This window comes from Ochotona curzoniae, unplaced genomic scaffold (genome assembly GCF_017591425.1).
Source record: "Ochotona curzoniae isolate NIBS_2020 unplaced genomic scaffold, NIBS_Ocur_1.0 scaffold_3208, whole genome shotgun sequence".
NCBI lineage: Eukaryota > Metazoa > Chordata > Mammalia > Lagomorpha > Ochotonidae > Ochotona > Ochotona curzoniae.
This window is the reverse complement of record NW_024467106.1, coordinates 28,902,902-28,918,132: the sequence shown is the minus strand read 5'-3', so window position 1 is coordinate 28,918,132 and position 15,231 is coordinate 28,902,902. Positions and strand designations below refer to the sequence as shown.

The window sequence follows — 15,231 nt, the reverse complement described above, 5'->3', positions numbered from 1 at the left end:
TTTTATAGAATAAAAAGTTTTTCAGATAAATTTGATACATTCTTAACTGTTTATGTTTCTGGTTACTTTAATGGTCCGTAATAATTTACCATTATTTGTGTTGCTTGATTAGTGGCTTCCTGGGGGGGGGGGGGGAAATGTTCATCCTGGCTCCTCTCCATGTCTCCAACATCCTGTAACTTCTAGGATTGCAGATGACAGAGCCACTAGCCTCTTTGACACCAAAGCGTCACCTGAGATGAATGGTGTCTGAGTAACTTTCTCATGCCCAGCACAGCCTGCACTGCTGCCGCTGCTTTCAGAATTCAAGTTTGTCTTTCTGCTTCTGCCCTCTCTGAGCAGTGAAGGTGCAGCATGAGGCAGAAATGCCATGCCACTTTCCTGTCTGCATAGCATGGCTCGGAGCTCAGCATAGAGCTGCTAAGATGTCCCGCCACCCATCAGCAGGCGACCACAGTATGCTTAGTGGAACACTGCAGCTGGGATGCAGAAATTGCCAACTGTATCAATGTTTAGGGGGACTTGGCAGAAGTCTGCATTGTAATTTTGGATGATTACATTGAGCCGCCTGCTGTTAAAACGTCTGCACTCAGTTACAGTGTGGTCCTTTCCACCTCCAGCTGGTCAGTGCCACTCTTTCTGCAAGGCAGAAGCACGGACAGCACACCCAGTTCTGTGTTCCCTCTGGCAAGGTTGGCTGGGCTTGAAGGCTGTGTAGACAATTTAGGCTGACATTTTGATGCAGGTGAAAGGATGCTTTGAAGATGTGCTTCTTAATATTTGGGGACTCTAGACTGAGAAATGTGTGCCAGGAGCTGTGAGACATACTAGAGATACTGTGGAGTCTTTAACCTCAGTGAGCCAGATCTAGTTTCCTAGGCACTGAGGGAGGGGAGGCCTGTGCAAGGTCCCATGATGGTAAGGCCTGCAGATCCCAGGTACTGGCATCTCTGGTCCCCGCCCTCTCCCCTCCCCAGCTCACCTTCCGGGTCCCAGGAAAAGCACAATGACACCTCTTGGTGGTTTTTAATTTGTGGTCTCAGTGGGCTCATTGGCCTGAATTAAGTATTTCTATGGGCCAGCTGCCAACCTACCAAGGCCCTTGCCCTGGGACATTTCTCATCTGACAGGAAGAGTGTGCCCTGAGCAAGCCATGGTAACCCCACAGTTGACCCTGGGGAGAAGCGCAGGGGACTGAGTGAATGTGTAGGCAGGAGGGATTGGACTCAGTTCCGTGATTCAAGGAGGATTCCCTGCAGAGGTGGCAGTTCTGCTGACAGATGAGTTGATACAAGGCAGGCCCAGGAGGGCCAGAGAGCAGGCAGCCATTCAGACAGTGGGGGCGAGGCCCCGAGGGAGGGTTCAGCTGCAGAAGCACCTGCAGCACTTCACCCTCCCCAGAGGCTGAGTCACTTCAGGGATGGAACTGCCACCTGCTGCTCACCGGGAACAGCAGCCTAGCTGCTGGTGAGTTTGATTTCCATAAACATCAAAGAATTTGTTCACATCCTCCACCCTCTGCCATATGCTACTGATTTAGAAGGTAAACCTTAGCAGAATCAAAGAAGGCTGGTTCAGGAACTTGAGTTTACAGTGCCAGGAAAACTAAAAAGGAAGAAGCAAAGATTTCTTAGAGTTAAACAAGGATTTGTTAGAAACATAGGATGAAAACATGTGTGTGTGTGCACACATGCGTGTGTTTACATGTGAGTTTACATGTGCGTGCATACAAGCCAATAGGCCCCTGAAGAAGTTGCTGTTCCACTTCACGTAGATGTGGGCCTCACATCTGTGAAGTCATAGTATATCTACTCCAAACCTACAGGCACCCAAAGGAGTGTGTAAGAAGGATCTCATTCAGGTGATGGTTTCACAGGAAGCAGAACTCAAGCTGAATATAATGACTTGCAGGGGGAGGTAAAGTGGAAGGAATGTTAGCCCTAGAATGTTCTTATGGTTGCCAAGGAAGTAGAAATTTGTATGTTACCCATTTCTCCTGCCTGGCAGTGGAAGGGGATGGAGGGATCAACACATACGACGTGAACTGACAGATAATGTCAGCTCCCAGTATTTGGACTGGTGATCCCTTAGTGGACATCCAGAACCCAGGACAAGGATGTAAAACCGCAAAGCCAAAGGAAACACAAAGGACAAGGATGACTGGGCATCCCCTGCAGGAAAGAGGCCTTTGGACCTTGGTCCTCAGATATGGATGGAGCCCAAAGCATCGGGGAGCTGGAAGCCGTGCAGTCCCTGCTCCAGAGACCTGCCTGGCTCGGGCAACTGCCAATGAGCACATTAAGGATGTGCTGGTGTGCCCTGGTTAGCATGAGGCCATAAGGCAGTGCTGCTGTCCTGGGGCTAAGGCATCCCCACGCACTGAGGAGAGGCCACCACACTGTCTCATGTGATAATGGCCTTCTGTCCTTGGGGAGCTTCCTGTAGTGGCCTCTTACTTAAACCCACAGACCAGAAAATTAAAAAGGAATGGCACATTTGGTGGAAGATGGCAATCACATCATGTCTGGGAAAAGCAAGTCTCCATTCATAAAAATTTTAGAAGAGAATGCAAGCTGATAAGCATCTACCTTTGTTTACAGTTATTTTAAACTCTAAAACAGTGTTTAATGAATCTTTTTCCCTTTGAATTGGGAAATCCCTAAGGTGTTCTCCAAAGACTGGCTAACAAAGGCTGTTGGCCAGGGTCTTACCTATGTCAGCATCGATCTATGAGCATTTGCCTGGAGTGTTAAAGGATGGCTGAATCAAGTGACCCTTGAGTATTGTATTGAAAAATGAGAATTTTACTATTGCCCCAGACTGACTCATCTTAAGTAGACAAAATGTTCATAACTTATACTGTGGTAGCAATTCTATTTGCAAGAACTCAGCAGGCTGGTTGTAGTCCAAAGTCAAATTTACACATTGAAGAGGTTAAGTGCATGGTTAGGAAGCAGCAGCAGCTGGTATTATTCCCATCAGAAGGCACAGATAGGAACGGAAGCTTTGTGACTGAGTGGGAGAGGCTAAACACACTGGCTTGTCCCATAGTGCCTCTTCCTTTCTCATTGGAAAGACAGGACCAGAGGACTAAAGAATTCTTCTCAGAAGCATCAGCCCTGTAGACAGTTGGAGGATGGGACTTAGAGAAACCAATTTAGATCAGTAATACGGACTGAAGTTGGCCTCTGCCATCTCCTACAGAGCAGGTGTCAGGAAGGGCTGGGCCGGTGATAGCTGGAAAGTTTCAAGACAGGTACTGCATACTCCACTGGCTTTGGACATGCTGAGGACGCCAGTGTGTAAATCTAACATCACATCGATTGGGAGCTGTGAATAAGTGATAAGTGAATCACAAACCTTTTCTAGAGACCCAATCTGCATTCTTCTAACTTTATGTGTTAGAGCCTAGTGAAGACTATCATTCCAGGTTTTAAAAAGTAGGACTTAAATGTTGAGAGAAACATGGATACTCTTCTAAATATTTGTCCCCCTGTGGTTCAAAATTAGGGACAGAAATTGTGACAGCCTGATTAGATGTCATCCAGACTGTCATGGTGCCAGCTGCCACGTCCCACATCACCACTGTCCCCTCTCTGTCTCACGCTTCATGCTCTTGGTCATGGAGCTCTCCCTCACTCTTCCACATCCAAGCACAGAAGAGTAAGGAAGAAAACCTAATGTTTATATTTATAGTAACATCATTTGTTTTTTATAGAGCATTTAGCGTATGTAGGCAGACTAGCAGTTAGCTATTTTAATGCCAATTGTCTTGCAGCATACTGAAGCCCTTCTCTGTAAGAAGATAGCTCCTTCCTGCGTGTATGTCTCTGTTTTTCTGAAGCATTATATGGAGAGGAAAGCAAGCAGTCATTGCTCCTTCACAGATGCCCTGCCATTACACTCACGCTGCTCGACTGGGTCTGAGCAGGGCTTCCTGTAGGCCTGTGTTACCACTCCAGTGGATCTGCTTAGGGCTTAAATTACAGCTAACAAATAGCCAAATCAGATCTGATAAAAATAGCAACATTCTGGAAGACCATGAGTCTTAACTTCAGTGCAGTGGTTTATGATAGTGTTGGCGAAGCTGCTTCGCAAAGGGTCAGAGAGTAAATATCTCAGGCTTTTCAGGGCAAAAACTGCAGGTGTCACACACGGTCTGTGACAGCAGCTCAGCTCTGCCAGTGTCATGTAGCTAATGCATAAGCAAGTGAACATGACTATTCCAGTGAAACTTTATGTATTGTGATTTTCACCGATCATGACACACATCGTTGTTTTATTTTTGTTCCCAACCATTTAAAGATTATTAGTTTTTTTTGTTGTTGTTGTTAGAAAGGCAGATATACATACAGAGAGAAGGAGATAGAGAAAGATCTTTCATCTGCTGGTTCACTCCCCAAGTGGCCACAAAGGCCAGAGCTAAGCCGATCCAAAGCCAGGAGCCAGGAGCTTCTTCAGAGTCTCCCACACTGGTACAGAATTCTAAGGATATGAGCTATCCTTCATTGCGTTCCCAGGCCACAAGCAGAAAGCTAGATTGGAAGTGGAGCATCCAGGATGTGAACCCGTGCCCATATTGGATCCCAGTGGTTGCAAGGCAAGGAGTTAGCCACTAGGCTTTTGTGCCTAACCATTTAAATGCATAAAGGTCAAATCATGAGGCATGAGCTGCATCAACCTGCAGGCTGTAGTTTGATAACAACACATGCTCTAGTAGTGGAAAGGCCTAGAACTGAGGGTAAGAGTGAAAGTGGGATGATATCACATGTCCGTTTCCCTTGGCATGGTGCTTGTGATGCTTCTCCTTGCAGTGACTGCTCTTGCAGCTCACTGTCTGCTGTGCCTGCCACAGAAACTGCACCTGCTCTCCCCCTGGGGCAGCTTTCTCTGAAGCAGGAGGAAGAGTGGTGGGACTTGCATTTTGTTTTCAGCAGCCCATAATGTTCTTCCTGTTGGCTCATTCCTGACGGTCCTGACACCTTTTCTCAGCTCCGCTTCCCCTGAAGCACAGTAAGGTTTGCTAAAAGTGGAGGTTTGGAGGCCAGGCACAGTAGTCTAGTGGTCAAAGTTTTAGCCTTGCATATGCCATATGAGCTCTGGTTCTAATCCTGGCAGCCCTGCTTCCCATCCAGCCCCATCTTGTGGCCTGGGAAAGCAGTCAAGGATGGCCCAAAGCCTTGGGACCCTGCACCCATGTGGGAGACCTGGAGGAGGCTCCTGGCTCCTGGCTTTGGATTGGCTCAGCTCCGGCTGTTGTGGCCACTTGGGGAGTAAATCAACAGGTAGAAGATCTTCCTCTCTGTCTTTCTTCCTCTCTCTGTATCTGACTTTCCAGTAAAAATAAATCTTAAAAGAAAAAAAAGCAAGGTCGATGCCCAGGGCAGAAGCTCTGAAGTCTTGGTGCCTCCCAAGTGACAGGAACAAGTTCTTATTTTCCTATTGGATTCTGGAATGTGGGTCCTTGTTATTTGCAAATGGGAGCAATGCAGTACAACCTTAGTCACCTAGAAGAATCAAATGGGCACTTTTATATTCTTCTGGGTTAATTTGAAAATGAAAAATACATGAACATGTTTTGGGGGTTGTTTCCCATCGCTGAAATTCTGCCTTACTTTATTTATTTAAAACACTACAGGTGGAAAAGCCCCACAGTGCAGGCCAGGATTCACTTCTTTATCCAGCCAAGAGAAAGCAGCCATTGCGAGGTGACTCAGACGCTGAGAAAGCACCCTTGTCCCTGCCACCCTCACCGAAGCCAGCAACATCAGTGAGAGGAAGTGTGGTGGTTATGCCTGAGGACTTTAAAGAGAAAGTTGCAGAGCTGTTGGGGAGGTACGCCAGCGGGCTGTGGGCCAGCGCACTCCCCAAGGCGTACGAGGATGCCTACAAGGTGAAGTTCCCTGAGGAGGCCTTGAACAACCTGGCCCTGCTGGTTGACATATGCACTGTGGACTACATCTCAGGAAACCCACAGAAGGCCATTCTCTATGCCAAACTCCCCACGCCTGCCAACAAGACCCCAAATGAGGCAGGACAAGCCCAGGGCAACTATGATATCAAGACCATGATTGAACAGGAGTACTTGCAGATAGAGGAGAACATAGCCAAGAGCGCCGAGGGCTGTATGGAGGACGTGAAGGTGCCACCACTGGTCATCCCCACTGAGGCCTCTCCATCTGTGCTGGTGGTGGAGCTGAGCAACACGAACGAAGTAGTGATCAGGCAAGCTGCATTTTTTTTTTCTAATTCCTGGGGTACTGTTCTTGGTGACAGTGCTGGGGAGTTGAAGAAGGAAGGCTGAATTTCTTGGTAATCTAGAGATTCAGCAAAGTTGTGACAGTACGGTCTTAGTATTAAGTTCTCACATGGAAAGATTACAGAGTTCTTTTTTTTTTAAGATTTTATTTATTTTTATTACAAAGTCAGATATACAGAGAGGAGGAGAGACAGAGAGGAAGATCTTCCATCCAATGATTCACTCCCCAAGTGAGTGCAACGGCCGGTGCTGTGCCGATCTGAAGTCAGGAGCCAAGAACTTCCTCCAGGTCTCCCCCATGGGTGCAGGGTCCCAAAACCTTGGGCTGTCCTCTACTGCTTTCCCAGGCCAGAAGCAAGGAGCTGGGTGGAGCTGCTGGGATTAGAACCGACATTCATATGGGATCCTGGTGCATTCAAGGCGAGGACTTTAGCCGCTAGGCCACGCCACCAGGCCCTGATTACAGAGTTCTAATAATGGGAATGATTAATATTAACTTAAAAGAAATGCGTGTCAGAAACAATTCTTCTTCCATGAAAATAGCAAATCAATCTCTCTCACACACACACACATGCATGCGCACGCACGCGCACACACACACAGACACACACACTATACAGTAGATCTGGGACTGTGGAGAATTTCCCACAAGTCAGAACAGCCAAGTGCTGCCTTTTTGTGTGCAGTTGGCTCCTGTCCCCCGGAAGGCGACAGGAACACGGTTTCCCCTGCTGTCTGGGAGGAATGCTGTACCTGTGCGGCCAGTGCTGACTGCAGCTCTGACAGACAGCCGAGCTCCAGGCACCCAGGCTCTCGGAGAAACTGCACAATTGAGAGGAAATACAGTCTCCTGGATCTCCAGGGACAGCAGCCCAGCCTGTGGCTGTGGCTGGACAATGAAGAACAGGCCAGGGTGGAATGGAATCCAGGCTCCCTACCCTTCAGCCCCCTCCCAGGAAGGGCCCCGTACCCTGGGCTGTCACTCCAGCGATCCCAGCCAAGCAGGAAGGACCTAAAGAAAAACCACCATGAACACTGAGAATGCTTTGGTGGAAAGGAAGGAGACCCCCAGAGGAAAGCTCTTTCCCCTGGCTGATGAAAGTCCGGGTGGGTTAAGGAATGTACCTGCAGTGTTGGCCTCACACTAGAAGCTGTGGAAGCTTCGGAGGGCTCTTGCTTCACCTGGAGGCAGCAACCACCATAAACTCTTCCTCTGGGATGAGCCATGGCCTGATGATCTGAATAGGGGTTGCTGAAGGTGAGGGGTTCCATTGACGTTCATAAAAATGAGGGTGCTTCAGCAAGTTAGGGGAAAGATGGATTTAAAAGTATGAGCTTTATTTTGATGCACAAAGGGGTTTCTCCCATACTATATGGAAGATGAGTATTAGGGAAAAATGTATGCCTGGATTTCAAATGCTTCATGTTAAATTAAACTCATGTTTTTTTAAAGATTGATTTATTTTTATTACAAAGTCAGATATACAGAGAGGAGGAGAGACAGAGAGGAAGATCTTCTGTCCAATGATTCACTCCCCAAATGACTGCAACGGCTGCACTGATCTGAAGCCAGGAGCCAGGAACTTCCTCCAGGTCTCCCCCGTGGGTGCAGGGTCCTAAGGATTTGGGCCATCTTTGACTGCTTTCCCAGGCCAGAAGCAGGGAGCTAGATGGGAAGGGGAGCTGCCAATCCTGGAACTAGTGCTCATATGGGATCCCGGCGTGAGCAAGGCGAGGACTTTAAGCACTATGGTATCACGCTGGGCCCCTGATTCACTCTTGAAGTGGCTGCAGTGGCCAGAGCTGAGCCTATATGAAGCTTGGACTCTCTTCGGGGTCTCCCATGCAGATGCAGGATCCCAAGGACTTGAGCCATCCTCCACACCTTTACCATACTATAAGCAGGGAGTTGGATCAGAAGTGGAGCAGCTGGGACACAAACTGGTGCCCATATGGGATTCTGACACCTGCAGGTAGAGGATTAGCCTGTTGAGCCATGGCAGCAGTCCCATGCAGATTTTGAAGTGCCGCTTGTAGACATGAGGGCACGTGACTCACTTGAATCTCCCTACCTGGTGGGAAGCTTTGGTGTCCGTCACCAGTAATCACAGGGCCACTGTCAGGGCTCATGCACAGAGCCCCAAGTTGGGCCGGTTCAATGATTTCTGACTTGATACCAAGAGCTGAACAGGATATGGACCAGGTCAAGGCCTTCAGTAGAAGGGGTGGGTCCAGAGCCTTCGGATTCTCTCAGATAACTTCTTGCAGTGTCAGTTTGGATCCTAGATTCAGCACTCTTCCACTATCAGCAGCGCAGCTGGCAACTAGCAAGGGTCATGGGTAATGTGTGGCTTCAGGTTAACCCTAGGTCATAAACTCATCTTGCTGTCCCATACGTGGCAGATCCTTCTAAGACCAGGCACTATTCTGCACCTGCATGCTCCCCCAGGCAGCATGTCTAGGCACCCAAGAGGTGCTGTGGCAGAAGGCACCTCCCACAAAACACACGGGTTCAGAGACGTTGGCTGGGTTGAAGGCCACCAGACTTGGCACATTGCCATGGTCACAAGAATGGTGGGCAGGTGGTAGTGGTGGCCATTTTAAAGCTCATAAAATGCCAGTGCTTTTCAGAGTCTGCAGTAATCAGGCCCAGCCTTAGTGAGGCAAAGCTATGCACTAGATGCTCTTCTCAGTAATCCACAATGATTGGGGGTCAGCCCAGTGGGTCCAGCCTCCTGAGGTATTGCCATGGCCCACAGCCCCTCCCTCCTGCCCCTTGGCCTGCTCACTCCTGGGCTTCCTGGCAGTCACTGTGTTGTGCACTGTCAGGCCATGGCCTCCTTTTGCTGCTTTCCACTGAGACATGAAGATTTCCTGAGGGCATGTTCCCCTCCCTGCTGATGCACCTGAATCTGACGCTGGAGCCAGAGGTAGCAGAGACGAAGGCAGGATCACATGGACACAGACCAATTTGTCCTCCATTCTGCTCCATGTGTGTTTTCTCCTTGAACCCAGGTATGTGGGCAAAGACTATTCTGCCGCCCAGGAGCTGATGGAAGATGAGATGAAGGAGTACTACAGCAAGAACCTAAATGTCATGCCGGTCCAGGCCGTGCATGTGGGGCAGCTGCTGGCCGTCAACGCAGAGGAGGACACCTGGTTACGGGCACAGGTCATCTCCATGGAAGACAGCAAGATAAAGGCAAGCAGTGCCACCTTGTCCTCGCCTTGTGCAGGTGCACACGTACCTTCCCAGCTGCGGCTGCAGCTTCTGTGTCCTGTCTCTGCTAACTGTGTGTGTGGTTCCCTCCTGGAGAGCTGAAAGTGTAACCCCGTTAGTTCCTGAGTCAGTGGCCATCAGGTTGACATAGAAAACCTCCCTGGGTGCAGTCGCAGCCACAAGGGAGGCAGGAAAAGGTGCCATGTGGTCCTGACCCAGGCTCTGAGAGCCTCTCGCCAGAGCTCGTGTTCTGGATGGGTGGGGAGCAATACCAGTCAGAGGAGGTGCCCTCTGCCTCTCCCTCTGCTGCAGCTGGGACTCTAGCTAAGCTCCAGGGGCTGCCCCTTGGTCCCTCACACACATACACAGGCAAGCCACAGACTGTACAGAGTGAAAGAAACTGGACACAGAGGAGTAATGCTGTGAGGCTCCAAATAAATGACACTTGAGGACAGGTATGGACCCACATGCAGTGATGGGAACCAGACCAGTGAGCAGGACAGAAATTGGAGCAGGGTAATTGCAAGAACAGAAGGGATCTTTTGAGGGAAGTGGACATGCTCCAGACCTTGACTCTAGTGGTGATTCGGTGGGTATATATGTTGATTATTTGAGAAACATCTGGAAAGAGATCAGCAGACAAGAAGGTTTGGGCGTTCATCATGATCCTGCCCGCTGTATGTCCTTGATCACATCCTCTTCCTCTTGGGTTCTGGTTGACAGGGGATAGCTGTTCTCAAATGTCCCCAGATGACTTCTGTTTCCTGGCCACTTTTCTCCTGCTCTCCTTAGAAAGTTCAGTAAAGCTCAGCTGTTTTGCAGGCCTTAGGAGTTCTCAATGAAGACAGCAGCCACACCTTATTGTTCCTGACACATGAGCAGTGCAGAAATGCCCACCATGGGCGACACAGCTCTCTCCCAGCCTGTCCAGCACTGTCAGTGGGCCTTTGCTGGGGGCCTCTGCTGTGACCTCTGCTGTGGTTTTGAGAACTAAAGCTGTGGCATCAGGTGGACCTGAGTCTCTGTCTGATCTGCCTTTTCTAGCCCTATGGCCTTGGGGAAGTCACATCACTTCTCTTATTCCTTAGCTGTGAGATCAGACGCAGTCCTCACATTAGCCTGAACCTCAGGTGGACTTGGAGTTCACATCTCACTGTTGGAGAGCAGATGACAAGACAGGTGGGTCTCTGTTCTGCAGAAGATTATATCCCAGCGAGTAAAGGGGTACACGGGGAGCAGCCAAAAAGGTTACAGTGGCACGGCAGGAGCAGCCAGCTCCCTCCATAACCGAAAGGACCCCCAGGAGGATATGGGCAGGTGATGTGCTCTCGCGTGTGCCTTTCAGAGGCGTTCTTGTGTCACTGTGGGGAGGGGAGCAGAAACGTAGTCAGCTGCTGGTAGCCTGGAGTGGGATGCAGTAGTGCACTCAGAGGTTAAGGGAGAATCCAGGTGTGTTTGGAGGTAGAACTGGCGGGAGATAAGCACAAGACAAGATGTGACACAGCTACTGGAGCCATTTGTGTGGGAACCGAAAAGTTAGGGAGGAGAATCTGTATGAGGGAAACTCAACAATTCTGGGGGACCCATTCAATTTGAGAACAGCTTTCAGACTGCATGTGGGGAATTTGGGGCTCAGGGAGAAGCAATACTGGAGCTGCATCAGAGTTGGCAGGGGTCAGCACGCAGTTGCATTCCGCCTGGGAAAGAACATCTGGCAAAGGAGAGGGGCCTGGGCTCTGGGACATTTGAACATCTAGATGGCAGTGGGCAGAAGAGGAACACAGGGCAGTAAGGATGGCCAGAGACAAGAAAGACCAGGGCAGGTGTCAGGATGGTTCGCAGCAGATGGGCGGACACCTGCGCTGTTGCTGCTGGTGCCTGGTCCATCCTGTTCCGCCTCCCAGGGAAGTTGGCAGAGCGACTTTTATAGGAAGACACCCCAGCCGCTTGTTTATCTGAAGCTGAACTTTGTCTGGTAGCAGGCACCACTTCTCTCTTTGCTTTCTAACTGTGGATCCTTGTTAAGTAGGAGAAGCAGGATTCTGTGGGCATCCTCTGACTGGGCCTGACACCTCTCTGCTGGTGTACTGGCTACTCAGGAGGCGCTGTGAAACCGGTGGCCACTTGGTGGCACCAGAGAACCAGTAAAGGCCTGGAGCTTGATGCCTGGAGTGTGAGTCCGCTAATTATTCTAAAAAACAACATAGGGTTTCTTAATTTATTTTTCTCAAAAAGAATGCTTTCTTCATACAGTTCTTTTCAACTAAAAGGCTCCCAATCCTGCTGCCTGTTAACACACACCATGGGAGGCAGCTGACGATGGCTCAAGCACTCAAATCCCTGCCGCCCACTGGAGAGACCCACGAGGCATTCCTGGCTCCTGGCTCTGGCTGTTAGGTCAATTGGAAAGTGAACCAGCAGTTGAAAGCAATCTTACTCCACCTCCATTTCACTCTGTCACTCTGTTTCTCAAATAAAAAGTAAATAAACTCAAGATCTGCATCCAGGCTCCTACGGATCTGGACCTATAACAAGGAAAAGTCATACAGGTTTCTGCAGACAAGGACCTCTGGTCAGTAGGCTTGGGGCCTCCTGCCGAGCTGGAGCCTCACAGCCCTGGGGCAGCGGGAGTTGCTGCTGCTTTGGTGCAGCACCCCGTATTGTCCATGCACAGCACCCCCATGCCTTCGACTCAGGAAGCGTCACAAAAGGCCAATCCTTACAGATGTTGCTTTGGGGACCCAGAGCCTGACCCAGGATAGCACAACAATGATGCTGTCTGTGACAAACACTGCTGCCTAAGGAGTGGGTGGGCGTGTGTCACTCTGGAAAGAAGGTGGCACAGATGCTGATTTTCATGGGGAGGGTAGGGAGCCAGGGCAGCTGATTGGTGGCACCAGGCAGCGGGGCTTCTGAGAAACTGGTGTAGCAAGGCCTTGGGGTTGAGCCACCTTTCCTCATCCCTCCTGGTGATAAAGAGCAGAGCTGGAGGACTGGGGCCTGCAGCCAAGAACCCTGGTTGTCTGGATCCCAGCTGGGGGCAGGCCAGGCTGAAGCCCAGGGCTGGAAATGCCATCCAGGTCTCCTGTGTTGGTGTCAGGAACCCAGTTATCTGCACCATTGCCACTGCTTCCCAAGGTCTACAACAGCAGGAAGCTGCATTGGGCCGCAGGTGTCTTCACGGCCAGGCCAGACGTCCACTGCAATTACATTGCTTTTTTAAGTGAAGATATAGAGTGTTGAGCCTAATTGTTTGTTTTATCATTAGGTATGCTATGTTGACTATGGTTTTAGTGAAAATGTTGAAAAGAGCAAAGCATACAAATTGAATTCCAAGTTCTGTTCACTGTCGTTCCAAGCAACTAAGTGTAAGCTGGCAGGTAAGGCTCTCACCAGGGCACTCTGGGGAGGTTCAATACTAAAGTGAACGTGGTATCTGGACGCAGCATTACAATGTGTTATTTCATGACAGATCCAAATAGCTTTATGTGTAATGTGGTCTTTGAATCAACATGAAAATGCTAGGATATTTTAATGTTTTATGATCTGTATTGTATTACATGTAATTGTGTGTATATATATTGTACTTAATTACAATATCTAGTGAAGAAAAAGGGAAAGTGATTATCTCAATTTCCAATAATGTATGTTCATTTTATAAGAAAAATGGATTGCCTTAGTGTAGGAGGACAACTGATTAGATGTGTAAGAAAACAGTTGGTTAAAGAGAGGACATTGGGAAGCATTGCCAGTGTGGAGCCTGGGCTAGTTACAATCCTGTTGGAATGTTCTAGGAGCAGTTGATACTGATATGAAAATGAACAGGTCAGAGACTCCCTAGTCCTCAGGTTTAGATAACGGATCAAAAAGAGGTGCTTCCTCTCATAAGCAAGGGAACAGGAAATAATAGACCAAGGAAAGGCACCTGCTAGACAAATTGTTTCCTAGTAAACTTTCTCTTGCTGTTGATATATAAATTGCTCAAGCCCTCCTCTACGTGGCCCTCAGTACTGATGCTATTAATAAACTTCAGCTATTGATTGTCAGTCAGTAGTTCAGAGTATGATTATCGGCTCCATGCACCAAGTCCATTGCTGCCGGACAGTGAACACCTTAGGAGGAGTAGTCTGCATGGCAGTTCAGATGGCACTTGGGACACTGGTATCCTGTAACCAGGGTGCCTGACTTCAGGTCCTGACTTCTTTCCCGATTCCAGCTTACTACTAGTGCACACTCCAGGTGGCAGCAGGTGATGGTCCAAGCAGCTGGGTTCCTGACACCCATATAGGAGACTCAGACTACATTCCAAGCTCCTGATCAGCCCAAGATGTTGTGGGCATTTTGGGAGTGAACTAACCATTGTGAGATCTCTCTCTCTCTCTGTTTTCCTGTCTTTCAAATAAATGCTCTTACATGAAAAAGAAAAATAAGATGTGTATTTTTAATTAGAAAATGAAACAAATCAAAATAGAATTTTAGGAAGGAAACTGCAATTATGTGACTGACAGACACAATTGATAGCTATATGTATATATATGACTTTTGGCTTTCAATACAAATTGGTCAGACCAGTGTGATAACTCAGTGGCTGAATCTTCACATCCCAAATGGGCACCAGTTCATGCCCCAGCTGCTCCACTTCCCATCCAGCTCCCTGTTTGTGGCCTGGGAAAGCAGTTGAGGACAGCCCAAAGCTTTGGGACCCTGCACCCCATGAGAGAAGACCCAGAAGAAGCTCCTGGCTCCTGGCTTCAGATCAGCTCAGCTCTGGCTGTCTCAGTCACTTGGGGAGTGAAGTAGCAGATGGAAGATCTTCCTCTTTGCTTCTCCTTCTCCTGTGATTCTGCCTTTCCAATAAAAAATGGATGAATCTATAGAAAAATATATACATATTGGTATATAAAGAAAAGTGTTTTTTTCAAATGTAGAAATTGTGATTGGTCGATTCTTCTTATTGTTTTAAGATTACCTGCCTTAGCATATCATTCAAATGAGGCTCACCTACATTTACTTTTAAAAATCTGTAGTGCTGATGGGCAAGGTAAAGAAAATGGTAAAATGGAACTTACACACAGAATGCAGCAATTTCATGAGAGAGTCAAGATTTCAGTATGTGGTCAAAACAGAGTAGCCCATGTCTTCCTCAGTAAGTGAGCCAGTCCCGAGAGGGAATGTAAAGGTGCCATGTTTTGCAGGACTGGAAGTGGTGAGCGATGACCCTGACGTGGTGAAAGTTGTTGAGTCCTTGACCTGTGGGAAAATCTTCGCGGTGGAAGTGCTCGACCAGTCTGAAATCCCGCTGGTGGTACTGTACGACACCTCGGGAGAAGATGACATCAACATCAATGCTACCTGCCTGAAGGCCGCATGTGACAAGTCCCTGGAAGTTCATCTTCAGGTACCAACCCCTGGGGTCCCCATCATCATCTGCTCCTCATACTATACAGGAGAAAGTCATTTGAGGCTAACCATTTGCTAGAGAGAACATATTTATTGAGACCAAAGGAATGTGTGGAGGATGGGGGTAAAAGATGCAAAAGCATTATTTGTAACTATGTGTTAAAATTGAATTTTTCCCATTTTATTCAAAAAGCATCTGTTCATTTTATATATAATTTCTGCAAAGGGAAGATAATACAAAAGAAGGGAAAATTGAGAGCCAGTATTATGGCATAGTGGGTTAAGCCACTGCTTTGTGGTAGTGGCATTCCATATTGTGGTGCCAGTTTAACTTCTAGATACTCCACTTCCA

At 48.4% G+C, this 15,231-nt stretch overlaps 1 protein-coding gene across 1 annotated transcript in view; it reads left to right on the top strand.

The window, feature by feature from the left end:
- TDRD7 (tudor domain containing 7) overlaps positions 1–15,231 on the top strand; it is a 74,543-nt gene that overhangs the window by 36,570 nt on the left and 22,742 nt on the right. Inside the window, exons 7-10 of the mRNA XM_041004531.1 lie at positions 5,639–6,225; positions 9,275–9,461; positions 12,748–12,859; positions 14,675–14,877. Coding sequence (XP_040860465.1) covers positions 5,639–6,225; positions 9,275–9,461; positions 12,748–12,859; positions 14,675–14,877 — 1,089 coding nt within the window. The remainder of the gene's footprint in view (positions 1–5,638; positions 6,226–9,274; positions 9,462–12,747; positions 12,860–14,674; positions 14,878–15,231) is intronic.